The sequence below is a fragment of the Ictalurus punctatus genome, chromosome 28, assembly GCF_001660625.3.
Source record: "Ictalurus punctatus breed USDA103 chromosome 28, Coco_2.0, whole genome shotgun sequence".
Taxonomy (NCBI): Eukaryota; Metazoa; Chordata; class Actinopteri; order Siluriformes; family Ictaluridae; genus Ictalurus; species Ictalurus punctatus.
Window position 1 is genome coordinate 8,718,458 of NC_030443.2, and position 26,682 is coordinate 8,745,139.

The window sequence follows — 26,682 nt, forward strand, 5'->3', positions numbered from 1 at the left end:
GCTGAGGTCGTCGCTCTGCCATCCTGCTTCACTGAGGATGTCACTCTGCCTCCATGTTCCGCTAAAGACGTCGCTCCTTTTCTTTGCTTCTCTCAGTATGTCGCTCCCCCTTTCTGCTCCACGGAGGACATCGTTCCCCCCTCATGCTCCACGGAGAGCATCGTTCCTCCCTTGGGCCTCGCGGAGAACCTCGCTCCTCTTCCTGGCCTCGCGGGGAACCTCGCTCCTCTTCCTGGCCTCACGGAGAACCTCGCTCCTCTTCCTGGCCTCGCGGAGAACCTCGCTCCCCCCTTGAGTCTCATGGAGAACATCGCTCCCCTCTCCTGTCCCGTGGAGGACGTCGCCCTGCGTTCATGCTCTGCCGAGGACGTTGCCCCGTTTTCATGCTCTGCCGAGGACGTCGCCCCGCTTTCATGTTCAGCTGAGGAAGTATCTCAGCCTCCTTGTGCCGTTGTGGAAGCCACCCGGCCTCCTGGTTTTGCTGGGGACATGTTTTCCAGGGGGCCAGGACCACCCGATGGAGGACGTATAATTTTGGGCGCTCCGAGTGTAGCGCCCTTGGGGGAGGGTTCTGTCACGTATCAAGAAACTCTGGACTCCACTTCCCATCAGCCACTGCACTGCTCTAGTTGTCACATGACCACCTGATTCACATTTTGGTTAATGAGCACTCGTGTATATATAGTCCTGGTCTGCACTATGTGCTTGTCTTTCGTTGTCTTAGACTCCCGTTGTTCATGTCTCGATGTTTTGTTTCTTGCCACAGTGTGTTTAGTCAAGTTTTCATAGTGTATTTGTTTCTTAATACGTTTCTTTAAATAAATGTCCTTATCTGCATCTGCGTCTGCATCTGCTTCTGGCTCAACCATCCGAACCGTGACACCGCCCAGAAATATAAGTTAAAATATCTGTGAGCTGCAGCATTTAGAGGGAATAATCTATTCTTATTAAAGTTCAGCTTGTAGCCAGAGACAGGACCAAATGAGTTAAAAATAGAGAGCACAACGGGTATAGATATATCAGACCTGGAGACATAAAGAAGCAAGTCATCTGCGTAAAGTGATACCCTCTGCTCAATGCCGTCCCTGGTCACCCTTGTGATTTGAGGGTTAGATCAAAGTGCCATTGCAAGAGGCTCAATGGCAATGGCAAATAGCATAGGGGACATCGGGCATCCTTGTGTCTTGCCCCTAAAGAGAGGGAAGTAGCCTGAGTGGCTGTCATTTGTTCTGACAGATGCTAGTGGGGCGGTGGATAGTAATTTGACCCAAGTAATGAACCTTTCTCCAAAGACAAATTTCTCCAAAGTGCGAAAAAGATAGTCCCACTCCGTTAGCATTAGCACCCTAGCTAATATTTTATAGTCCACGTTAAGTAAGGAAATTGGATGGTAGGATCTGCAGGACAGGGGGTCTTTGTTCTTTTTTTTTTTTTTGTTTTTTTTTTTCTTTTTTTTTTCAATATTAATGAGAGAGGCCTGTGACAAAGATTGTAGAATAGAGGTGGTATCCAATGTTTGGGTAAACATACTGAACAGGAGAGGGACTATTTTAACCATAAACTTCCTATAAAATTTATAGGGAACCCCTCATTTCCAGGGCACTTAGAACACTGCATTGCACTTGCTGCCTGTGAAGTTTATAAACAGTATTAATAGGTGGGACAGTAAGAGTGCTGAAAAAATAATTGACAATTGAAGGGCTAGCTGACTGGTCAGAAGTATAGAGAAGGCATAAAAGCCCTTAAATTGATCATTAATTAGCTGAGGATTAGTTGTTAAACCTGTGGATGTTCGAATTTGGTCAATCTTATGGGTCGAGGATGTTTGGCGAAGTTGGTGGGAAAGTAATTTACTTGCCTTATCCCCATACTCATAATGAGTATATCGTGATGTAAATACCATGTTTTCAACATGAACAGTAGACAAATTGTCAAACTCCATTTATGCAGAGAGACGATCCTTGTACACCATTGGGGAAGGTGAATTTGCATACATATTAGCTAACTGTAAAATTCGAATAATCAGCTCAGATAATCTCATTTTCCACTGTTTCCTATCAAAACTAGTATAAGACATAATTTATCCCCTGATGTATGCCTTAAAGGTCTCCAAAAGAAGAGACGGGAAGACAACAGGTATCTCATTAATGGCTATAAAAACAGAAATTTGAGCAGTCAGAAATGAGAGAAATTTGCCATGAGACAGCAATCGTGTGTTGAAACACCAAGATGTATTGAATTTAGGTACTGAATTTAACCTTCTGTTAAATCTAAGAACAGATGGGCGTGGTCTGTTATGACGATAGAACTGCGAGAACATGAGCAGATGGAGGGTATAAGTCTACTGTCTAGGAAAAATAATCAATATGGGTGTCAGTGTGATGGACAGGGGAGAAAAATGTGTACTCCATGCCTGTGGGATCAAAAAAAAAACCGCCAGGAGTCTATAACGGAGGATTCTTGAAGAAAAGTTTTGATAACATTAGATTTAGATGGATTGCTAGGTTTACTGGAGGAACGGTCCAAGGGACCCATCAAACAGTTAAAATCCCCACAAGGACAAAGTGTGAGGACATATCTGGACGCTTAAAAAAAAAAAAAAGTGTGAGAAAAGTTGTCATCCCAGTTTGGTACACATACGTTGGGTAGAATCATCTTAGTATTGTGAATGCTTCCAGTGACGATAATATATCTACCATTAGCATCAGAAATTACCTTGGAGAAAATAAATTGCTACTGATTTATGTATTAGAATAGCAGCGCCTCTGGCTTTGCTTTGAAAGGCAGAATGATACAGTTGGCCAACCCATCCCCTCTGCAACCTAGAGTGGTCCGAAACCTTCAAATGATTCTCTTGCAATCTGATCTCCCAAGTGCTGGAGATGATGTACTCCTACGCTTTATTGGATGGTTTAGACCTTTACAGTTCCAACTACAAAACATGTGTACTCTCAGCTAACTGCCCCTTTCGGTTAGGTTGTTGAGTCATCCTTTGAAAAAAATAAAAAGCAAGTGTAGCCCTTTAAGTAGCATTAGAAGACCAAGTATAACACGTGACAATGAACAAGAACAAATAAACTAATGAACTTTCTCCCACCCACTGAAGCGTCTTCCCAAAAAAGGCGTGCACTTATGCAAGTCCCTGAGTAATTCCTAAAAGACATAAAAGACCACCAGGTCTTTTTTGCCTTTTAGGAAATATTCAACAAACTGTCGCCACCTTGGTTCCGAAGGAGTACAATTTGTGACCTACAGTGTCTCTAAAAGAGGCCAGGTGAAAAATAATTAAGTAAATAAAAACAATTATAATATTAAAAAAAAAATTATAAAAAAATAAATAAATACAAAATAATATTAAAAAAAATACAAATTAACACAAATAAATAAATAAAGATAAATAAGTAACTAAATAGTAATAGTAAATAAACCTTCTTCCTGAACATACACAGAGGGTGATTATTGAAAAACTAAATGAATCCTGTTAGAACCATGTATTGAAGAGGTTCATTCAACACAGGCTTACCAATATTGGTTTTAAAAGGATATATTGGTTAAAGCTTGAGTGTCAGTGTCAGTATTGTTGGTCCCATTACTCTGTATTGGAAGAGGCGGCCCTTCGCTCCCGCTCTATGGATTATTCAAGTTTGTTTCTGCCTGCCTGTTACCTGACCTCTGGTATGAACTGTGACTATGATTATTGACTTCCCTCAATAAACATAACCCAGATCTTAAGCACTTACATCCTGCTTTGTCTCATCTATGCACGTTACATGTTATTTTCTCTGTTGAAGTTGAACTTTGCTTGCTGGAATATAATTTTCCTCACTTTCTTCTGCAGACAGGTCGTATCGATAAGGCCTACCCAACTGTCTGCGGTCACACTGGCCCTGTGCTGGACATCGACTGGTGCCCTCACAATGATCACGTCATTGCCAGCGGGTCTGAAGATTGTACTATAATGGTATGATTTTTAAAACATAGTTGAGTGTAAAATGAACACAGAACAAAGCTCTGTTAACATAATCCAGGCTGTACGGTTGTAAACAGAGTTAATGTGCTGCATTGCACTCCTTATTATCATCCCCCCAGGTGTGGCAGATCCCAGAGAACGGACTGACTGCTCCACAATCAGAGCCCGTTGTGGTGTTGGAGGGACACTCCAAGCGGGTTGGCATCGTGACATGGCACCCCACAGTCCGTAATGTCCTCCTCAGTGCTGGTAAGCACCCTGCTGGACAGACTTAACTAAACATAAAGTTTTATTTACAGGTAGTTTAGTTGGTAAACTCGAAAGGTTTTTGGAAAGTGGGTTAAGAAATGTTGGTACAAAGGATAGGGACTAATAGTTTCAGTATACGGTGCCTTCTGAAAGCATTCAGCCCCTTGGTGTTTTTCTTGGTGTTTTGTTGCATTACAACCTGCAATTAAAAAATTATTTTTATTTGGATTTTATGTAATGGACTTAATAAAATAGTCAAAATTGTTGTAGTGGAATGAAAAAAATACCTTGTTTTGGAGAAAAAATTTAAACTGAAAAGTTGTGAGTGCATATGTATTCACCCCTTTACACCCCCTAAAAAGATCTGGCCCAACCAGTTAACTACAGAAGTCACATAATCACATGCAGTCAAAGTGTTACATGATCTGTCACATGTCAGTATAAATACACTTGTTCTGAAAAGCTCCTGAGTCTATGCAAGCAACATGAAGACCAAGGAGTGCTCCAAACAGAGTAGAGACAAAGTTGTGTAGAAGTATAGATCAGGGTTGGGTTATAAAAAAAAAAAAATCCCAAACTTTGAATATACAACAGAGTTATAATATTATAATGAAATCCACAAAATGGAAAAAAAAATATGGCACCACTACAAACCTGACAAGAGGACGTTTCAAAAGTCTCAGACTGCAAGCTTGGCATTAATCAGAGATTCAACAAAGACACGCAAAGATCCACAACAGAGATGACTGTAGCTATCAGTAGTACCACTTTAAGCTATATATTCCAGAGAGCGGGGCTTTATGGAAAGGTCGCTAGAAAAAAAGCCATTGCTTAAAGAAAAAAAACATTAAAAACACATTTGGCCAAACAGCATGTGGCAAACTCCCTAAACACATGGAAGAAGGTTCACTGGTCAGATGAGATTAAAATTAAAATGAACTTTCTGGCCATTATGGCAAATGCTGTGTGTTGCAGACCCAACACACACCTCGAGAACACCTTTTCCACAGTGGTACATGGTAATGGCAGCATCATGCTGGGGGGATGCTTTTCATCAGCAGGGACTGGATGAATGGCTGCTAGCAGTCTTCTAGCAGGTTCAGTCTGCTAGAGATTTGAGACTGGGATGGAGGTTCACTTTCCAGCAGGACAATGACTAGCTACACTATTTAAAGAGAAATATTTAAATGTATTGGAATGGCCTACTCAAAGCCCAGACCTCATTCCAGTTGAGAATCTGTGGTTTGATTGCTGGACACCAACACAACCCATCTAAGTTGAAGGAGCTGGAGCAGTTTTGCCTTGAAGAATAGGCAAAAATCCCAGTGGCTAGATGTGCTAAGCTAATAGAGACATACCCAAAGAGACTTGCAGCTGTATTGCAGCAAAATGTGGCTATACAAAGTATTGAAAAGCTGTCCTTCCCGATTTCATAAATTTTCACCCCTGTAGTGTTAAAACCTGGAATTGTTAACTCATCGACAACTTTAATGGGACACCTGTACTTAATGTGCTTACTCATGGGGTTCTCAAATTAGTGGTTAGCACGTTTGCCTCACACCTCCAGAGTCCGGGGTTCGATTCTTGCCAGGGCCATGTGTGTGCGGAGTTTGCAGTTTTCCTCCGGGTACTCCGGTTTCCTCCCCCAGTCCAAAGACATACATGGTAGGCTGATTGGCGTGTCTAAAGTGTCTGTAGTGTATGAATGGGTGTGTGAGTGTGTATATGATTGTGCCCTGCGATGGACTGGCACCCTGTCCAGGGTGTACCCCGCCTTGTGCCCGATGCTCCCTGGGATTGGCTCCAGGTTCCCCTGTGACCCTGAAGAAGTAAGCGGTAGAAGATGGATGGAAATCTTACCCCAATAATTTAAAAACAAAGGAAAAAACATGTTAATTTACATGTAAATTTATCCATTAAAAATGTACATTATTAAATACACCACAGAAAAAAATGTGTATATAATTAAAGAATACAAAATTCATATTCAAATACTAAGGTCAGCTTTCATGCTACATATGATGCCTAAATCCTGACTAAAAGATTTAATGAATGTGATTTTTATGCAAGTATGAGCCTAACTGCTGTGCTACTACCTTTTCTAGGATCTTACAGATTAAAGGGAGGTTCCTATAGTTAGACTGCCTAAAGCTGCAGTGCTGAACAAAACTCAACTATTGAGCAAGTACATAAAAAAAAAAAATCTGTGTTCAAAACTGTATCCTTACCTTACCCTGATTCGTAATGATAAGCTTATAATAAGGATTTATAAATTGAGCTGTCTGGTCAGATTCCGCTGGAAATGTCATGGACGTCATTCATGACATCATTGTCTTTGCGTGTTTACGTCACATTCGTAAACAGAAAGAATAAGAGCTGACTACTATATTGCAGTGTGTGGGGGCTGGTGAAGTTTGTAGCTTGCTTTTGCAACAGTTGTTTAGATTTTAAAATTGTCATCAAGGTGGCTGCTTTTAATCTGGATAGTTCTAAACGCCATCATTGACATCTGGGGAATCAGCTGTTGTCAAAACCAAGAAGCCTCAAACTGTGGAGAGCCTGCAGTCAAAGCAACAGAGACCATGCTAAAACGAGAATAAACAGCATGGCTTCTGAGAGGTGAGGAAAACGCTGAAATCTGAAATAATGCTGCAGAGATGGCTTTTTTTTTCTGTTGAAGAGGTAAGTCATTTCAGTGTCTCAATAAGTATATAGATAACATTAGCACACTTGTTTGCTTGATTCAGCTAGGTTTCGAGTTTCTTATTTTATTTGTTTGTATGTTTGTTTTGTTATGGTCAGTGTTGTAAATTGCACTTATTTTCTGCTAGCTATGAGAGAGAGCAACTCACCCCTACTCCAAAAAAAAAAAAACGTATCCCCCACCACCTCCGTTGTCAAGTATTGGAGCTAATATACAACACACACAAATACCTGGCTGCGTCCAAAATTGCGTATTACCCTACTACACAGTAGGCAAAAAGTAGTATGCCAGAGGGGTGTAGTATGTCTGAATTCTCAGTAGGCGAAAAATACCTGGATGTCGTATTGCTTCTGGTGAGATTTTGCTGTATGCAACTGATGGACACTACGCGAGTCACAAATCCCATAATGCAACGAGACTGGTGTGGATGAGTTTAAAAAAAAAAAAATCACTTGAGAGCACTTCTGCTCTTTTTAAGTATTAAAAAGTATTAAGCAGCTGTCACAGAATTTTAAACCTTTTTTGTGATCTCCATCATGCCTTAGCCAGCCAAGCTAACGGCAGTAAATTTACCTCAGCCTGTTAACACTGCCCACATTAAATTGCTAATTCAGTTAACTTTCTTGATGTGCATTATGCCATTAATGCGGTTGCTTTAATCTGGTGGTCCCTTTAAGATTTTAGTGTTTATGATGATATCAAAGGTCACATGACAATGCCAACATGGCAGATGTAGTATGTCTATATGACGTAGTATGACTGTGTGCAAAAGAGAGATGGACATTGCCCTTTGTGCTCCGAGTTTGGTTTATTATTGAAGTTAGTTCATGTTTTACGTTCAGCCTGTTGCCATCTTCTCCTTGCCTCACTTTTATGTTTGTTACACTGGTGCTGAAACCTGGTAAGGAGAAGGAACATGCTTTCGAAGAGCTCTTGTCACTGTAGGTGGATCGCAACGTAGAGGAGGAGGTGGTGCTGGAGCGTTTGCCAAGGTGGATGGAGGAGTCGTTGCCATCTGCCGGGATGCAGAGGGCTGCCGTCTCCCTAAAGGGGAGGAGCGGTTGCTGTCTGCCAGGGGATGGAGAACCTGCTGCTGTCTGCTGGGGAAGCATAGATGTGGCTGCCATCCGCCAGAAAAGGGGAGGAGCCATAGCCGTCTGTCGGGGAAGCGGGGATGTGGCTGCTGTCTGCCGTAAAAAGGAAGGAACCGCACCCACCTGCTCAGAAGTCCAGTGCCATCGTCGGTGAGGATCACTTCCCAGCTGGCTGAGAACCAAATGACAGCGTGTCTGGGACCAGTGTGGTTTTTCTCTCTCTCCTCTCTTTCACTCTGACTCTCTCTCCAGTTTGCTCCTTCTCTCTCCCCTCTTCCTCCTGGATGCCTTGCCACATATGCCTTGTGACCTTGGTGTTTAGGAAGTGACTGTGGATTCTTTCTGCGCAGTTACGCTTTGCCTTTCTTATAGCCTGGGACAGATTAGCCTTTGCTGTGCGGAGGACTACCTTGCCATCATCCCTGAAGGCATTGTCTCAGGTTTTCAACAGCTGCACTTCAACAGTCATCCACAGTTTCTGGTTTGCATGTGTGGTGATAGTTTTGAAGTAAGTCATATCATCTATGCACTTGCTGATGTAGATAGTCAATGTTGCTGTGTATTCCTCCAAGTCTGTGGTGCCATATTGAGACATATTCTGTAAATCAAGTAACATTACAATGAAGTCCATTTCAATTCCAGTTTATAACTACAAAATGTTGAAAAGGTCAAGGGGGGAATACTTCTGCAAGGCACATCATGCATATAGACTAGGCCACCTCAGAATTTTTTTTTTTTTTTTTTTTTTTTTTTCAGCAATCTGTTGACCTTAAATGTAGACTCGTTTTTGGCTTGTGGGATATTATTTTGCTGCTTATCCCAAACAAATTCCATTTTGCCCATATTTTCTCCTTTTTATCATGACATGAACTGAAATTCCTTGGCTGACTGGATCTTTTGTGACTTCCTGAATAAGTTGTTTCTGAGCCTTTGAAGACATTTTCCTAGACTGACCATATCCAGGAATGCCCTAATTGTTCCAGTTGTTTTCCATTTGGCTCTTACTGTGAGATGGGGGAGTCCTAGAACTTTAGAAATAGGTCTGTAATTCTTTCCTGATCTATAATTTAACAATTGTTTCCCTCTTTTCTGCTTTTTTTAATCATAGCATAAGTGACATTTGTTAGTGGTGAACATTTTACTGTTACTCTGATTACTCTGATTTAGCAGAGATGGCTGCAATTAAACCTGTCTGTGTTTACTCAACTGAATTTAACTTAATATTGTGATTTGGTTAATGAATGATATGGGTGTGAGTATCATTATTATTTAAATAAATAAAATTTAAAATGTAAAAATTTAAAGTGTAATCATTTCAAATGTAAACTCTTGGGTTCTCATTTGTCTACAGCACATATACATACACACGGCTATATTATTAGAATACGAAGTTCTTCGTGTGTGAGGATGAGTATATATTTATGCACTCTCCTGACTATGTGTATGCAGGAACCCCTAGCGGTGTAATCATGAGTAAACTGATTAAGAGGAGTGCTCCTCATACTTATTGTCACTAATATCTACATAATTGATTGTGTAATTAATGATTTCTTTGCTCACAAGATACTGACAGGTGACAAATGAAATGTCAAGTAAGACCATATAAAAGGCACATGCCACATACAGCTTTGGACAGTGGAACATGTTTTTAAGCAGCACAGGGAACTCTTTGCTGAGAGTGATGTATTGCTGAGAGTGATGTATCAGTAATTTTTCAGTCGTTTGCCCAGAAACATTTTAATTGGTCTCTTTTCTAGGGTTTTAGCCAGACATTTCAATGAGGAATTGTTCTTTCATTTCTTTTCCAAATGTGAGCTGAATAAGGACATAACTTCATTTCGCTCATGTCATATCACAGCAAACCAGCGACTCCATTTCCCAGGATGCAACACGAACTACAAACATAGCTGAAAAGGACTACACTTCCCACACACACATGTTGACAGAATACTTCACCATATATGGAAGCAGCAGGTACGCCGGCATGGCATTAAGCGGTCGATGCCCATGGACGGCTCCTGGGTGATGAGCACCAAAAGTTCACCTATCTGACTGAGCAGGTCACTTGTCTTTCCCAAAGCAGACCAGACTTCATGCTGACTCATACCCCATTTCCTCCAATACCAGCACCGGAGAAGTATGCCAGGGATCCTGCACGATGCAAGGGTTTTCTTCTGCGATTGTCCTTGTTCATCGCTAGCTATCCCGGCATGCCAGAGACATGTAAGGTCACCTACTTTATGCTGTTCTTAACCGGTAACACTCTCTCCTGGGCAACAGGGGTGTGGGAGCAAGGCGGTGAGCCCACCTCCTCTTATGAACAGTTTACTGGACTATTACGGTCCGTCCTCGATCACACTCCCAACAGGGCTCACCGAGAAGGAGACAGAGGCGATGTCGAAAGTTTTGCTGCTTTTACTGTGGAAAAGACAACCATCTCATCCGGCAGTGCCCTCTCAGGTCTCGTCGGGACACCGGAGAGAGGGGACTAGAGACCCCGCTCCCAAAGACCATCACAGTTACGGTTACTCTTTCACCAAGCCTTCATTCTGCCAGTTATGGTTGAACACTCAGGGGTGTCTTCTGTTCTCGCAGCACTGATCGACTCCGGAGCAGCGGGGAACTTCATCGATCAAGACACAGTGAACCAGTTCAACATCCCCATTCGTCCCTTACTGCAACCATGTAAGATTCAAGCCATTGATGGAGCTCCAATAGGAGGATGGATCATCTCGCTCTGCACAGAACCCCTCTTCCTCCAGATCAGCGCACTCCATAAGGAAACCATTGTTCTCAACGTCACTATTTCTGCCAGACATCCCGTCATCCTAGGTCTCCCATGGTTGGGATCCTCATATTTCATGGACCAACAAACAAATCACTCACTGGTCTCCTTACTGCCATGCACACTGTCTTCAAGCATCAGTTATCATGCTAGCAGCCACAACAGTGGAAAGTCTCAACCAATCCGCTCTAGTTCACATTCCACCTGAGTGTCATAACCTCGTTGAGGTATTTAGCAAGGAGAAAGCAAGCGTACCACCACCTCACCAGCCGTATGACTCTGCAATTGAGCTGCTGCCCGGAACCAACCCACCACATGGATGGGTGTATCCACTCTCACAGACAGAACAGCGAGCCATGGAGGAATATATTCAGGAGGTACTCCAACAAGGGTACATCAGACCCTCTACACCCCCTGCTTCTGCTGGTTTGTTTTTTGTGGAGAAGAAGCGAGGCAGCCTCAGGCCATGCATAGATTACCAGGTCCTCAACCAATGCTCTGTCAAGTACCACTATCCTCTGTCACTTGTGCCTGCAGCCCTCGAACAACTAAGGTCAGCAATCATCTTCACAAATATGGACCCTCGTAGTGCTTACAACCTGGTCCATATCCAGAAGGAAGATGAGTGGAAAACGGCCTTCAGTACCACCCCGGGCCACTATAAGCACCTGATCATGCCATATGTGCTCTCTAGTGCCCCCTCAGTGTTCCAATGTCTCATTAACGACGTCCTAAGAGACCTGTTGGGGAGAAGTGTCATCACCTACACTGATGACATTTTGATCTACTCCGAATCCCCTGAGGAACATGTCCTCCATGTATGTCAGGTCTTGCAAAGACTCCTGCAGCAGCAGCTCTATGTAAAAGCAAAGAAGTGTGAGTTCTATCAGCAGACCATATCATTCTTGGGCTATATCATCAGCCCTGAGGGGAGTCACCATGGACCAAGGCAAGGTGCAGGCGGTGGTGGAGCGACCCACTCCACGAGCTGTTAAGGATTTACAGCTATTTCTGGACTTCGCCAACTTCTACCGACGTTTTATCATAGGGTTCAGCTCCATTGCACACCCCTTAACGTCACTGCTATGAGGCAAGCTGAAGTGGCTAACCTGGACTCCAGCCACCCAAGAAGTGTTAAATCAACTCAAGAAAGCATTCACCACCACTACCATTCTCAATCACCCTGTTTCTTCCAAGTCCTTTGTCATGGAGGTAGATGCCTTGGAGACAGGAGTGGGAACCATCCTCTCACAGAGGTTCAGGGACAAGCCAAAGCTTCACCCATTGGCTGCCTTCTCCAAGAAATTGTCCTGAGCAGAACGAAATTATGATGTGGGGCACAGAGAACTCTTGCCGGTCAAACTAGCCCTGGAAGAATGGGACATTGGCTGGGGAGCTATGCACCCCTTCATCATTTTCACAGACCATATGAAGCTTGAGTATCCACATACAGCCAAGCATCTGACACCTTGTCAAGCCCATTGGTCCCTCTTCTTCTCAAGATTCCAATTCATCTTGTCCTACAAACCCGGGTCCAAGAAAGCGAAAGCTGATGCCCTCTCACAGGAGTTTGAGACAACCACTAGGAGTACATTGTACCAGTACTGTGTGGTCAGCACCATCGAATGGGAATTGGATCAAACCCTACATGCATCCCAAGGTCACAAATCCAAGCAGCATGTCCACCAGCGAAGTTTGTTCCGGAGCAGCAGCGGCTGGAGCTCATTTCCTGGGCCCACATGATGGTTACCATTGGTCACTCAGGTACTCAACGCACCTACCATCTGTTGCAAGAGAAGTACTGGCAACCCAACATGTTAAGGGAGGTGCATTGCATAGTGTCCTCCTGCTTGACCATGGGCAAGCCTCAGCCACTACCCATACCGGAATGCCCATGGTCCCACCTCTCCACTGATTTCATCACTGCCCTACCAGAGTCTCAAGGTAACACTACCATCTTACTGACCACTGATCAATTTTCAAAGTACCTGCGTCTCATTCCACTGCCAACCATCCCATCAGCCTTCACAACTGCCGAACTACTATTCCAGAACGTATTCAGGTACTCTGGAATACCGGAGGAGATTGATGGTGATTGGGGTTCGCAATTCACGTCCAGAATCCGGTCCAGTTTCATGAAAAGATGGGTATCGCCATCAATCTAACCTCAGCATACCACCCACAAGCTAATGGTCAAGTGGAATGAGCCAATCAGGAGATAGGAAGGTTTCTCCGGACATTCTGTGCATCAACCCCAAAGGACTGGTCCAGATTTCTCCCCTGGGCTGAGTATGCTCAGAACTCCCTATGTTACTCAACTCTGTCATATCACAGAAAACCAGTGACTCCATTTCCCAGGATGTACCACCAACTACAAACATGGCGGAAGAAACACTTCACACACACACACACACACGTTCACCTTCTCCAGAGTTCTAATAACACACGTGTTACCAATCTCACACACACTCACTCCACAGTATATGGAGACTCTTAGAACACAATGTCATTGCGAAGTCTACGCTCAGTTGTTATTGTCTCTGTTGTTACCAAGCCTTTACTAAGTGTTGATATTGACTTTGTTTAGTCCATTGACCTCGATTCTCTGCCTTACCTGTTTTGACCTGTTTGCCGTGGATTTTTGCATTACCCTTTTGGGCTTGTTGTTGTTTTTGGAATAAACTACCTAATTTGCACTTGCTTTTGTCTGCGCCTCCTTTACGTGACGGCTCATGTTGCAAGACATTACATTTTCAAACACAACAGTGGGAAAAAAACAATAATGAGATATTTTCTCATCACAGCTTGTCTAAATGTAATTAGCTCAATAGAATGCACCCCTGCAACCATAAAATCAAAAAATTATTTTGAAAATATTTATTAGACAAACTAGAACTAAGAGGTCCAAAATTGTTCCAGCACGACAGTACCCCTGTGCAGAAAATTGGGTCCTTGAAAACATTGTTTGCCAAGATTTGAGTGAAAAGAATTCTAGAAGCCTACACAAAGCCTTGACCTCAACCCCAGTGAACACCTTTGGGATTAACTGGAATGCCAACTGTGCTCCAGGCCTTGCCCAACATCAGTGCCTGGCCTTACTAATGCTCTTGTGGCTGGATGAATCCCCATAGCCACATTCCAAAGTCTAGTAGAAAGCCTTCCCAGAAAAGTGGAGGTTAAAATATATATATATATATATATATATATATATATATATATATATATATATATATATATATATATATATATATATATATTTTTATTTTATATATATATATATATATATATATATTTTTTATTATTATATATATATATATATATATATATATTTTTTTTTATTATTATTATATATATATATATATATATATATATATATATATATATATATATATATATATATTTTTTTTTTTTTTTATCCAAATCCATTCAGGCCCTCGGGCCCAAAAATAAAAGGGCAAACACAGAAGTCTAAATATGCATGTGCATTAACAAAAGATCAAAAGGTTAAAAAATAGACAATTTTACATAGCCTTCTTTGCTCATATTTACCAAGGGTGCCAATATTGGTGGAGGGCAACCAACTTTATCAATGGTAGTATTGAGTCATCATGTTAAGATATTTACATATTATTTAACTAAGATATAATTTAGGTGTAATTTAGAGAATACCTTTTTGTTTAATGAAATTTAGTAAATTGTATAATTTTGCCTTCATATGGGGAAATGGGCCTCCACAAATGTAACATGTGCTCTGGACATTTGAATTTGTGCACACTTTCACCATTTCCAGTGTGACTTAATGGCTTAGTAAATCAAAGTGTGAATGCTAAATTAATTGATTTGCATAACCGCCTCCTTGGCGGCTGGTGGTTAATAAGATGGAGGACGCTTAATTGTCTGTTATGGACTATATACAGTCATGGGGAAAAAGTACATCCACCTTCAATTCTGTTTTATTTATCTGAACAGAATTTCTATTTTTATTGTGTGGTCCTCACCAACTTCAATAAACAAACAAATATTCTCAGGTGACACAAAACACAACGGATTTCAATATGTAATCATTTTTTCCCAAAAAATAAACTAATGTTCAGAATCCAGGTGGGAAAAAATAAGTACACCCTATAATTCAGTAACATGTAGCACCACCTTTAGCAACAATAATTTGAATTAAATATTCTCTGTGTTTCAGTTCATTCATTTATGCACTGCTCTCTTAAGATCCCTCCACAGCATCTCAGTAGGGTTGAGGTCTGGACTTTGACTTGGTCGTTCCAACACATTGATGCAGGGTTCATACATGGTGCTTAAAGTGCTTGAATTTGGCTTTTTGAGCTTTATTTTTTGATAGAACACAAATACAATCCTTTCACTTAAAATATGACTCCCTGCTGCAGCCTCTCCCCCTCCTCCCACTATTCACTCACTCATTTTGACAAAGACAGCTCTGGACAGCTTTCAGAGACTTTTTCTTTCTTTCTTTCTTTCTTTCTTTTTTCTCCAAAAAAAGAACCTACTGACAAATCTAGTGACTTTTTGGGCTGCTTTCTGTAGAAGAGTCCTGTACTGCCAGAGTACTGCCAGTACTGTCCCACAAGTGCGAGGTCCTATATGGGATAGGCTCCAGGTTTCCCGTGACCCTGAAAAGGAATAAACGGTAGAAGATTGATGAATAACTCATATTAACATTAACTGGATATGAGACATACTACTCTATAAATATGTTTTCTGTGATTTTTTTTATATATATATATATATATATATATATATATATATATATATATGTATATATAATGTATGTATATGTGTGTATATATATATATTATATATATATATATATATATATATATATATATATATATATATATATAATGTATGTATATGTGTGTATATATATATATATATATATATATACACATGTATATATATGTATGTGTATATATATATAATTTTAGCAGTGCAGAGCTTACAAACTGCAGTTTTTTCGTCATTCCACACAAGAGACATCATCTTTACACACAGCATGAAATCAGTGTGTTTTCCTGCCCTCTTTTGATTGACAGGATATAATTGGCCCTGATTATCGGATGTTTTTAAACAATCGGCCGATAGCTTGAAAAATTGCCTTTATTGGCCGATACATTGGTGCATCTCAACATAAAACATAATGAAATTAAATGTTTCTACATAAAAAAGTACTATAAAGAGCAGTAAACAGAAATGTATGAAATAAAGTCATTATTTGGTGTGACGACCATTTGCTTTAAAAATATTTATTAGTAGCCTCCGGTACAATTTGTGCAGTTTTTAAGGAAATTAGCTGGTAAGTTATACCAGTCACAGTTCTTCTTGAGACTTTCGCACTTGCTTCTTATTTGTGCAGCAAAACCCAGCAGCCTTCATTATGTTTTTGTCTGAAAAGTCGTCTCTTACATAATATGCTGCTTTCTTTACTGACATTCAAACTGTTTTCTGTAACATTTCATTTTGTGCTGGAAAACTAATGTTTGGAAATCTAAAATGTTTTTTGTACTGACTTGATAATGTAGAAGTTGTAAAATAAAAATCTATAACAAAGTTTCTACTAAAGAAAATATGGTGCCTAAGACTTTTGCACAGTACTGTATTATTACAGACGCAAACCTAAATTAAATCAGGGCCTCAGTGTGAAATATGAATAACCTAGAAGGGACCAGATATTTTTACAGCATTACATTAACCTCTGTTTACATCCTGTTACATCCAGAGTGTGTTTTAAAATGCTACATGCCTATAAAGTGTAGAGGGTCAGTAAGAGCCTGCAACTGCTGCATGACTATCTTTCCCTTGTTTAGGATGTGATAATGTGATTTTGATCTGGAATGTGGGCACTGGCGAGGCCCTCATCACACTGGATGACATGCACCCAGACATGATCTTCAGTGTGTGCTGGAACCGCAATGGCAGCCTCATCTGTACCGCCTGCAAGGACAAGAAAGTGCGCATCATTGACCCACGCAAGGCCAAGATCACTGCAGTTAGTAGCATACACTTGATCATGTTGATGATTGTTCCAAGATATTAGGCAGTATGATACACTCTCAGAAATAAAGATACAAAACTCTTATTTTCCTTCTTGTTAGGATTGCACCATCAAGGGTGTATCTTTTGTACCTTTAATGTGTATAATGTTATATTATTAATTTGCTTTTAGGGTAAAGGTTTAAAGGTTCATCAGTGCTCCATAAGGTTCAATTATATACCTAAAGATATATTTAAAGGCATACATTACAATATACAAAAGATGGAATAATGAAAATTACAGTTTGGATTTTTATTTCAGAGAGTGTATTCCCTATTCAACCCTTAGATGAACCACTGTGACAAACAATAAACAATGAGGATGAAAACAAAGAAGTATATGTAGCTTAGTGGAAAGTTAGCAGACTTTTTCTCTTGCTGTAGTTTGTTCTTATCTCTTTGCTGTGTCTTTTACAGGAGAAGGATAAAGCTCATGAGGGTGCACGGCCCATGAGGGCCATCTTTCTCGCTGATGGCAACATCTTCACCACTGGCTTTAGCCGCATGAGTGAGAGACAACTGGCCTTATGGAACTCGGTGAGGAATAAGACACACCCCTCTCTGAAGTAAAAGTGTTAAACAGTATGTTACTACAATAACAACATGGCCTATTGCATTTTCTAGAAAGCACTAACAGACCTGTCGGCTGGTAGATTCACCAACTGACATTCATGACATGCTGCACACCACCTGTGTACAATATCTGGCCAATAAAAAAATGAGCCATTAGATGGTTGAGTGTTTTATCCCGTCTTAGGTTTTATATTTATATATATATATATATATATATATATATATATATATATATATATATATATATATATACATATATATATATATATATATATATACCCATTTGTAAGTCGCTTTGGATAAAAGCATCTGTTAAATGAATAAATGTAAATGTAAACATACACACACACATACATGTTTATACCCATGAACATATATAAACATATATAAATAAATAAACACATACATACAGAACGGAGTAGAACAGGGAACTACTGAGAGCTGGCAGGGAATGTAGTGGGAATAGGTGCACCTTAAGATTTGATTTAAACGATGAAAGAGTTGAACATTCACTGAGGTATTGAGGCAAGGTCTTCCAGAGTTTTGGAGCAACAGCAAAAAGATATGTATAAGCGAGGAACAGAGAGAAGACCAGTATCAGAGGAATGGAGATAGTAAGATAGTAGGTAGAGATAGAGAAGTTCAGAAAGATAGACAGGAGCAAGACCGTGCAGTCCTTTATATGTTAACATGAAGAGTTTAAACTGAATGTGGGCAGATATGGGAAGCCAGTGCAAAATTGTACAGAAATGGGGTTATGTGGGCAGATTTTGTAGTGTGAGTCAGTAACCGGACTTCTGAGGTTTGCACAAACTGTAGCTTATATAGGGAAAGAAATGAAAGACCAATGAACAGAGATTTGCAGTAATCTAAACATGAGCTTACAGTTCCCTAAATAAGCATTGACCAGGGTTTCAGCAACACAAAAGCTAAGGGAAGAACGGAGGCGAGCAATATTACCAAGGTGAAAGAAGGCAGTTTTGGTTATAGATAAAATATGAGAACTAAAGTTCAGTGATGAGTCCATGATAATGCCAAGGTCGCGAACAGTGTCAGATGGAAATATGTCAGTGCCATTAATGGTCAGATAGAGGTCATTAACCTTACTTAGAGCACCATTTGTTTGCTGAGGATTTTGGTCTTTGCACTGTTTAGTTTTAGAAAGTTTGCTGACATCCAGTGTTTAATATCACCAAGGCAGTTTATTAGGGAAGAGGGAGAAAGTGGAGTAGAGGGTTTGGAGCTGAGATAGATCAGGGTGTCATCTTTGTAAATATGAAATTGTAGGTTGTGGTGATGGATAATTGAGGAAGCATATAGATAATAAACAAGATTGGACCTAGAATGGAACCTTGGGGGAACTCCCTGAGAGACAGTAACACTGCGAGATTTGAATTTGCCAATAGAGATGAAATGTCTGTTTGTGTGATATGATGTAAACCAGGCCAAAGCTGTATCACAAATACCTAATTGAAACAGAAGACAGGAGAGCAGTATGGTATGATCAACAGTATCAAAGCGGCAGTAAGGTCCAGAAGTACAAGAATGCTAATGGAACCAGAGCTGAATGAAGCAGATCATTGACTACCCTGAGGAGGGCAGTTTCTGTACTCTGTTGTGAGTGGAAGCCAGATTGGAAAGGTTCATATAGACTATTTCTGGATAGATGAGATTGAACTTTCTCCAGGAGCTTCGATAAAAATAGAAGGTTGGAAATGGGTCTGTAGTTGCTAAGGACTTCTGGGTCCAAAGAGGGTTTTTGAGGATGGGAGTAACTGGCAGTTTTAAAGGAGATGGTAACAGAACCTGTGACCAGAGAAGTGTTTATGATATTAGAAGAAGGAGCTGAGAGCGTGAGTAAACATGCCTTGAGAAGTGGAGTAGGAGCGGGGTCAGGAGAGCAAGTAGAGGTTCTGGATTTAGCAAAAAGATCTTTTATGTCTGATGGATCAATTGAGGTGAAACATTGAAAAGGACTAAGATAAGAGAGGGAGGAGCAGGTAAGTTGACTCTCAATTGATCGATGAGGGGAAAGTTGTTCATAAATGTTATCAATTTTATTCTGAAAGAAATTAAGAAAATCATTGCCAAGTGTAACCGAGCCTGTAAGAGTGGAGGAGGGTGGCCGAAGACAGATAGGCTGATTTGGTGGTGCAAATAGCATCTCTGTACTCTTTCATGTGTTCGGTGTATGCTAGTGTAATAAATAAATCCGCTTTTGGTTTATTTGAAGATTCATATTAGCACTATGTCAGACGTAGATAACTCTGGAGCAGACACCAGTAAGCAGGAAACAGAAGAAACACAAACAGATGTAGTCACAAACAAACAGAAAAGCCAGTGAGGAGCAGCAGCCAAAATGCACACAGCATGCACTCAACCATAAACCAGAAATTAGGCTCAATTAGCTTTAAGAGTAAAGATTTAAATGTACATCAGTGTTCTTTAAGGTCCATTTATATACATTAAAATATTTTTAAAGGCATATATTACAAGATACAAAAGATGGACCTTTTGATGATACCACCCCAGCGACAAAGAAAACTATAGTTTGTATCTTTATTTCAGAGTGTGTATTCCCTATTCAATTCTTAGATGAACCACTGTGACCAATAATAAACAATGAGGATGAAAACAAAGACGTTTTCCTTCACCAAACGTGCACTTCCTAAAGGCTTGCATTGAATCAGGCTTTGGTGGGCTGAGGTTTGATTAGACATGTACTCCCTTGTATACACAGCAATATGTGATACATTACTGCTCAATTGTCAGAGGCCTGAGGCACATCAGGGATCCAAATCAGAATTCCCACCTCCATGCAGGAACACTGATCCTGGAAATGTCTGGTTTCTCCTCAGTGCCAACACCTGGCCAGGCTTTGCCCCAGCTCCGGTGGACACAGGATGTTCCCCTTGTGAAGAGTGAGAAAGAGTATGGGGAGACACAGAGAGGCAGTGGAGGAAAAGTGAGGTGGAACCAGCAGGGATCTGGAATCGGGGATAAGAGGGGAAAGACAAGAGAGAGAGCAAGTGAGAAACACCATGGATGTCTGGACTAAGGACCGTTGTCAAATTATCCTCCACCAGCTGCACGGCTTTGACCCACTCTGCTGTTCTTGCTGGGAGTTAAGCTACGAATTGCTCCAGTACCACCACCTCAATGATCTGTTCCATGTCCTGCTCCTCTGCCGTCACTCACCACTGACAGGAGTCCTTCAGCTGCTGCGCATAGGTGAAGAGCTGGCTGACCTCATGAAGCTGCAGCGACTGGAATACAAAATTATATTCAAATAATGATCATTCTTTTGCAGTGGTCCCTGGTCCAGGCGTCCATGGTACTTCTCTCTCTTTCTCTCTCTCTCTTCTCTCCCCCTTATCCCCCTGTTCCTGGGGGCCCCAAAACCAAAAATCTGGACCCTGTTTCCACCTCACTTTCCTCCCCTGACTCTCTAAGGTCTCCCCATGCTCTATCTCTGTCTCCACATGGGGAACATCGAGTGGAGGTTGTCCGGCCGACACACTGCAGGACTGGCCTCAAATAAATCGGACATTGGCCCTAAAATTAATAAAAATCTAGCTACTTCACATAAATGCCAGCACATGAGGTTGGAAAGAGGTTAAATTTTTTTTTAGAAAAAAACAGGGAATAGTTCCATGACATTCTGTGTATGCATGAATTATACCATTAATAGCTAGTAAAAACAGAGTATTGCAAAACACAAACTAATTGAACCACCCTTTTCTTCATAGAAACAGTGTTAATTTATTGATTAATAAAATTTTTATGCCCACTGTCTGTGATTTGTTGATGCTTTCTAAAATAACACTGTTATTTATTTATATTATTTATTTATTTTAAATAAAGGAAGGGGGCATGGTGGCTTAGTGGTTAGCACATTTGTCTCGCACGTCCAAGGTTGGAGGTTTGAATCCCACATCTGCACTGCGCGCAGAGTTTGCATGTTCTCCCCATGCCTCGGGGGTCTCCTCCAGGAACTCCAGTTTCCTCCCCCAGTCCAAAGACATGTGTTGTAGGCTGAGTGTGTGAATTTGTGTGCGATTGTGCCCTGCTGTGGGTTCGCACCCCATCCAGGGAGTCCCCCCTGCCTTGTGCCCCGAGTTCCCTGGGATAGACTCCAGGCTCCTCCGTGACCCTGCTTAGGATAAGCGGTATGGAAAATGGATGGCTGTATATAAGGGTATCTTAAATACCCTTATATAAATTCACTAGTGGGTGGGACCATGTTTCTACTCACCTAGAGCCATTTAATTAATTGTGCTTAAATCACTCATTTTACTGTTATAAGAGACATGTTTCTTGAATCAGACAGAGATTTGTTCATTATGTGAGTCTGAATCTGCCCTTGTTTGCATGCAGCTGCATAAGAACCATTGTGTTCTTTAGGTAACATTATATGATGTTTGCTGTATCACGTGCCTAGACACTTAACATTTAATTTATTTAATTTGCAGAAAAACATGGATGAGCCGATCTCAGTACATGAGATGGACACCAGCAATGGAGTACTACTTCCCTTCTATGACCCGGACACCAACATTGTCTACCTTTGTGGAAAGGTAGGAGATTTGTACACATACAGTTCCCTCCACTAATATTGGCACCCTTGGTAAATATGAAAAATTGTCTTTATTGTTTAACTTTTTGATCTTTTGTTAAAAGAATTCACAAAAATACTCTGCTCTCATGGATATCAAACAACTGCAAACACAACACAGGTTTATAAAAAAAAAAAACTATTTAATATAGGTGTGCAACAATTATTGGCACCCCTATGAATTCATATGAGAAAAATATACTTTAAGTATATTCCAATTGCTATTTTAATTTTTTTTAGTACACCTGGGTGACTAGTAATAGGAACCATGTCTTCCTGTTTCAAAGGGGTATGAATATGAGGTAACACCTAGGCCAAATTCCCTTAGTCATTCATAACAATGGGTAAGGTCAAGGAATGTAGCTGTGATTTGCAGCTAAAGGTTGTTGAGCTTCAGAAAATGGGAAGTAGATATAAGAATATAGCAAAAGTATTGAAAATGCCCATTTCCACCATCAGGGTAGTAATTAAGAAGTTCCAGTCAACTGGAAATGTTATGAATGAACCTGGAATTGGACGTGTGTCTATATTGTCTTAATACGCTGTGAAGAGGATGGTTGGAGTGCCCAAAAAATCTCCAAGGATCACAGCTGGAGAATTGCAGAAGTTAGTTATGTCTTGGGGTCAGAAAGTCTCCAAAACTACAATCTGAAGTCACCTACATCACCACAAGTTATTTGGAAGGGTTTCAAGAAAAAAGCCTCTACTCTCATAGAAAAACAAACTCAAGCATCTTCAGCTTGCCAAACACTACTGGAACTTCAAAGGGGATCAGTTCTATGGTCAGATCAAACCAAAATAGAGCTTTTTGGCAATAAAAACCAGAGGTGGTTTTGGCGCACACAGAGAGGTAGCCATATGGAAAAGTACCTTATGCCCACGGTTAAATATGGTGATGGCTCTTTAATGGTTTGGGTCTGTTTTTCTGCCAGAAGACCTGGACATTTTGTTAGGATACATGGCATCACGGACTATCAAATATCAACAGGTATTAAGTGAAAACCTGACTGCCTCTGCCAGAAAGATTAAAATGGGCCATGTTTGGATCTTCCAGCAGGACAATGATCCAAAACATACATCAAAATTAACACAAAAATGTTTTACTGACCACAAAATCAAGGTCCTGCCATAGCCATCCCAGTTCCCTGAATTGAAACCCATAGAAAACCTGTGAGGTGAACTGAAGAAAAGAGTCCACCAGCGTTTAAGGGTCTGGAGAGACTCTGTATGGACAAATGGTCTCAGATCACTTGCCATGTATTCTCCAACCTCATCAAGCATTATTTGAGAAAACTTAGAGCTGTTATTTTGGCAAAGGAAGGTAGCACAATGTATTGACTAAAACGGTAAATTTTTGTTAATTTTTTTAACAAAAGATCAAAAGGATAAAAATAAAGACAATTTTTTACAGCCTTTTTTGCGCATATTTACCAAGGGTGGTCTTGCTGTGGTGTAGAAGAAATGTCTAAAATGCTCTCCTGTTAATTTGGGGTATTTTTCTAGTTTTGAATTGTGAGCTTTTATGATAAAGTATGACAAATCAATTATTTGTGTTATGTTATGATGTTTTGGATCTGACTTGCGGTGAATGACTTCTGGAGTTCATCCTCCAGATGTACATAAGCAGGAGAGTATATGAACAATGCTGCTCACATTGCTGCAACTTCTGCAAGTGCACACAAAAGTGTACGGCAAGTATAAACCAGTCCCCTGGGCCATGTCACCCAACTGTGGATTATCTTCCTAGATGCACCCTTTCAAACACGTCTTCTGACCTTTTTGACTAGGTGTAGTAAGAAATGCAAGTTCAGCCTTTTAGTCATTTATGTTACATGTACAGTTAGGTCAATAGATATTTGGACATTGACAATGTTATTTTAGCTGTCTATCACAGTATACACTGGATATAAAAAGTCCACACCCCTGTTAAAATATCAGGCTTTTCTAATGTAAAAAAATGAAAATAAGATATATGATTTCAGAGCCCTCAGTGTGAAAATAATGTATTATAATTTAGTGAAAAACAATCAGAAATTTTAGGGGAAAATAGGAAAAATAAAAAAGGTTACAATAACCTGATTGCATATGTGTGCACACTCTTTTATAACTGGGAATGTGTTATCATACACAATTATCATATGGCTGTCATCAATGAAATTATTCTGATTAACCCCAAATAAAGACCAGCTGCTTCTCCTGAAAAGCTGTCTGGTCACCGCCAAACATGTCTGCTGTTACTGTGGCCAAACAACTCTATCTTTGATTCATCTATCCAAAGCACATTATTCCAAAAGGCCTGGTCTTTGCTTATATGCTCATTGGCAAACTGTAATCTTGCTTTAATGTTCTTTCTAGATAGCTTTTTCCTGGCACACGTCCCATGCAGGTCAAATTTGTGCAATCTGTTTCTGATTGTAGAAGCATTCACCTTGACACCAACAGTTGCAAGACTTCGCAGCAGATTCTGTGATGAAATTTTTGGGTTCTTGGAGACTTCTTTTTGCATCAGACAGTCTGCTCTGGGGCTGAATTTGCTGGGACAGCCAGTCCTGCACAAATTGGCAGTTGTTTGAAATCTGTGCTACTTGTAGATGATTTTCCTTACAGTGGAATGATGTATTTCAAATAATTTCCATAGGCCATGCTTATTTTTTCACAAATCCTCTATACTCACATTTTTGCTACAGTTGCTGCAGTGAATAAGGGGCAAAACATATTCACACACCCATATAAATAAATGTGAAGTCATGGACATACTGATTTGCGGATGTGCAAAATTTGTGAATTCATGCAGACAGTTGCCCACCTGTGGAATATTTTCTAATAAATACATTTTGTTCATGGATAATTTTCTAGCACAAACACACTGCTTGAATCGGTCGCTATGAGTCTTTCTGATATCATCCATCATTATATTTCTGTTTATAATTTAAATATGCACGCTGGTCAGCTTCATTGGTAATCAATGTTTCTTATAGATACCTTCATACACTAAGAACAAGCAGGAACTGAAGACTTTTAAATTATAAATGTGGAATTAAAAAATATTACGGTGCTCAAGGCTTGGGGTTGCAGAAAATTAATAATGTTCATTTTGGGTTGTTTGCCATAAAAGTCTGGGAACCCAAGCATTAGTCTTTTTTGTTATTTATTTATTTATTTGTTTGTTTATTTATTTATATTTAGTATTTTGCTTTTACATTACATCATTTTGTTGCCGACAGCAAAGAAAAAAACGCATTCTGTTTCTTCCGTCCGCATTTTCTATTCCCCATTTTTTGGGGGCTCAAAGGCAAGTGCTTGTGTTTAAAGAAGGAGGTAAAGACACTATTGAAATGCCCCATCTATGACACATCTACGCAATAAAAATTTGGCGTGTACTGCATGTAGGTAATTTTAATAATTTGAATGGGGTGCCAGGAAAAATCAACTTCCCCCAAATCTAAATACAGCATATAATATATATATATATATATATATATATATATATATATATATATATATATATATATATATATATATATATATTATATATGGAATTAATAGGAAAAAGAGCCTCTTGGAGTGGAGAAATGTAATTTGCATAGTGCTAAACTGGCAACTTACCTCACTTTTTAGCAACATTCGTCTTGTAGCTCCAGTAATAAAACGAAATAAGCAAACAGAGACCAATTTTATAAAGAGGGGCATTCAAAAAAGTAACATTTATGTAAATTTTTATTGTTCAGTCTTTTTTTTTCTCTTCACACAGGGAGACAGCAGCATCCGCTACTTTGAGATTACAGATGAAGCACCATACGTTCATTACCTTAACACCTTCTCCAGCAAAGAACCACAGAGGGGCATGGGCTACATGCCCAAAAGGGGCCTAGACGTTAATAAGTGTGAGATTGCCAGGTACATAGCATCACGTTGTTACACCATATATGTATGTTGGCCTGCAGGAACTGAATTTAATCCGGTCTGCTTGAGTAATTGTATTGGATTGACCAGTAATTATAGGAATTTAAAGGACCATCAATTTTCATGTATTCTAATGCCTGTGACAAAGCTTTATGCCTCCACTGGAGGGAAACATCACTCCTCTGTGTAGTAATTGTTAGACACTAAATCTGACACACTCTGTAAAAATCAGTGGTTCACATTAAAGCAGTATGATCTAAAACAAATATTACCATATTTTCCAAGTACAGGGTTCGTACAAGGTGCTTGAAGTGCTTGGCTTTTTGAAATTTAAGTACTGGAAAACCTTGAAAATAGCCATATTTTATCTAGTGGTGCTTAAAAAGTGCTTGAATTATAAAAAGTCAATAAACAAAAATTGCTAAATAATTAAGCTTATTTTTGATAAACATGAATACAATCCTTTCGCTTAAATATGACTTCCCACTGCAGCCCCTCCCCACCATCCTCCTGCTATTCCCTCACTCATTTTGACAAAGACAGTTTTGGTCCACTTTTCAGACACTTCTAGTGACCTTTTAATTATTTTTTCCAAAAAAGCACCTACTGACAATTCTAGCAACTTTTTGGACAAACCTTAGCTACTTTCCGTAGAAGAGTCGCCAGTACCTGCGAGCGTGAGGTCCTCCTTTCCCACTATGGGCACACCTCTCTCTGTGGCTACTCTGT

The 26,682-nt window shown here is 40.1% G+C and overlaps 1 protein-coding gene across 9 annotated transcripts in view; it reads left to right on the forward strand.

The window, feature by feature from the left end:
* The window catches only part of coro1cb (coronin, actin binding protein, 1Cb), a 69,795-nt gene that overhangs the window by 30,424 nt on the left and 12,689 nt on the right, over nt 1–26,682 (forward strand). For all 9 annotated transcript variants that reach the window (XM_017496175.3, XM_017496170.3, XM_017496171.3 and 6 more), the window contains 6 exons: nt 3,839–3,961; nt 4,090–4,219; nt 16,637–16,818; nt 17,280–17,399; nt 21,908–22,012; nt 25,802–25,947. In XM_017496175.3, the coding sequence (XP_017351664.1) occupies nt 3,839–3,961; nt 4,090–4,219; nt 16,637–16,818; nt 17,280–17,399; nt 21,908–22,012; nt 25,802–25,947 (806 nt within the window). The remainder of the gene's footprint in view (nt 1–3,838; nt 3,962–4,089; nt 4,220–16,636; nt 16,819–17,279; nt 17,400–21,907; nt 22,013–25,801; nt 25,948–26,682) is intronic.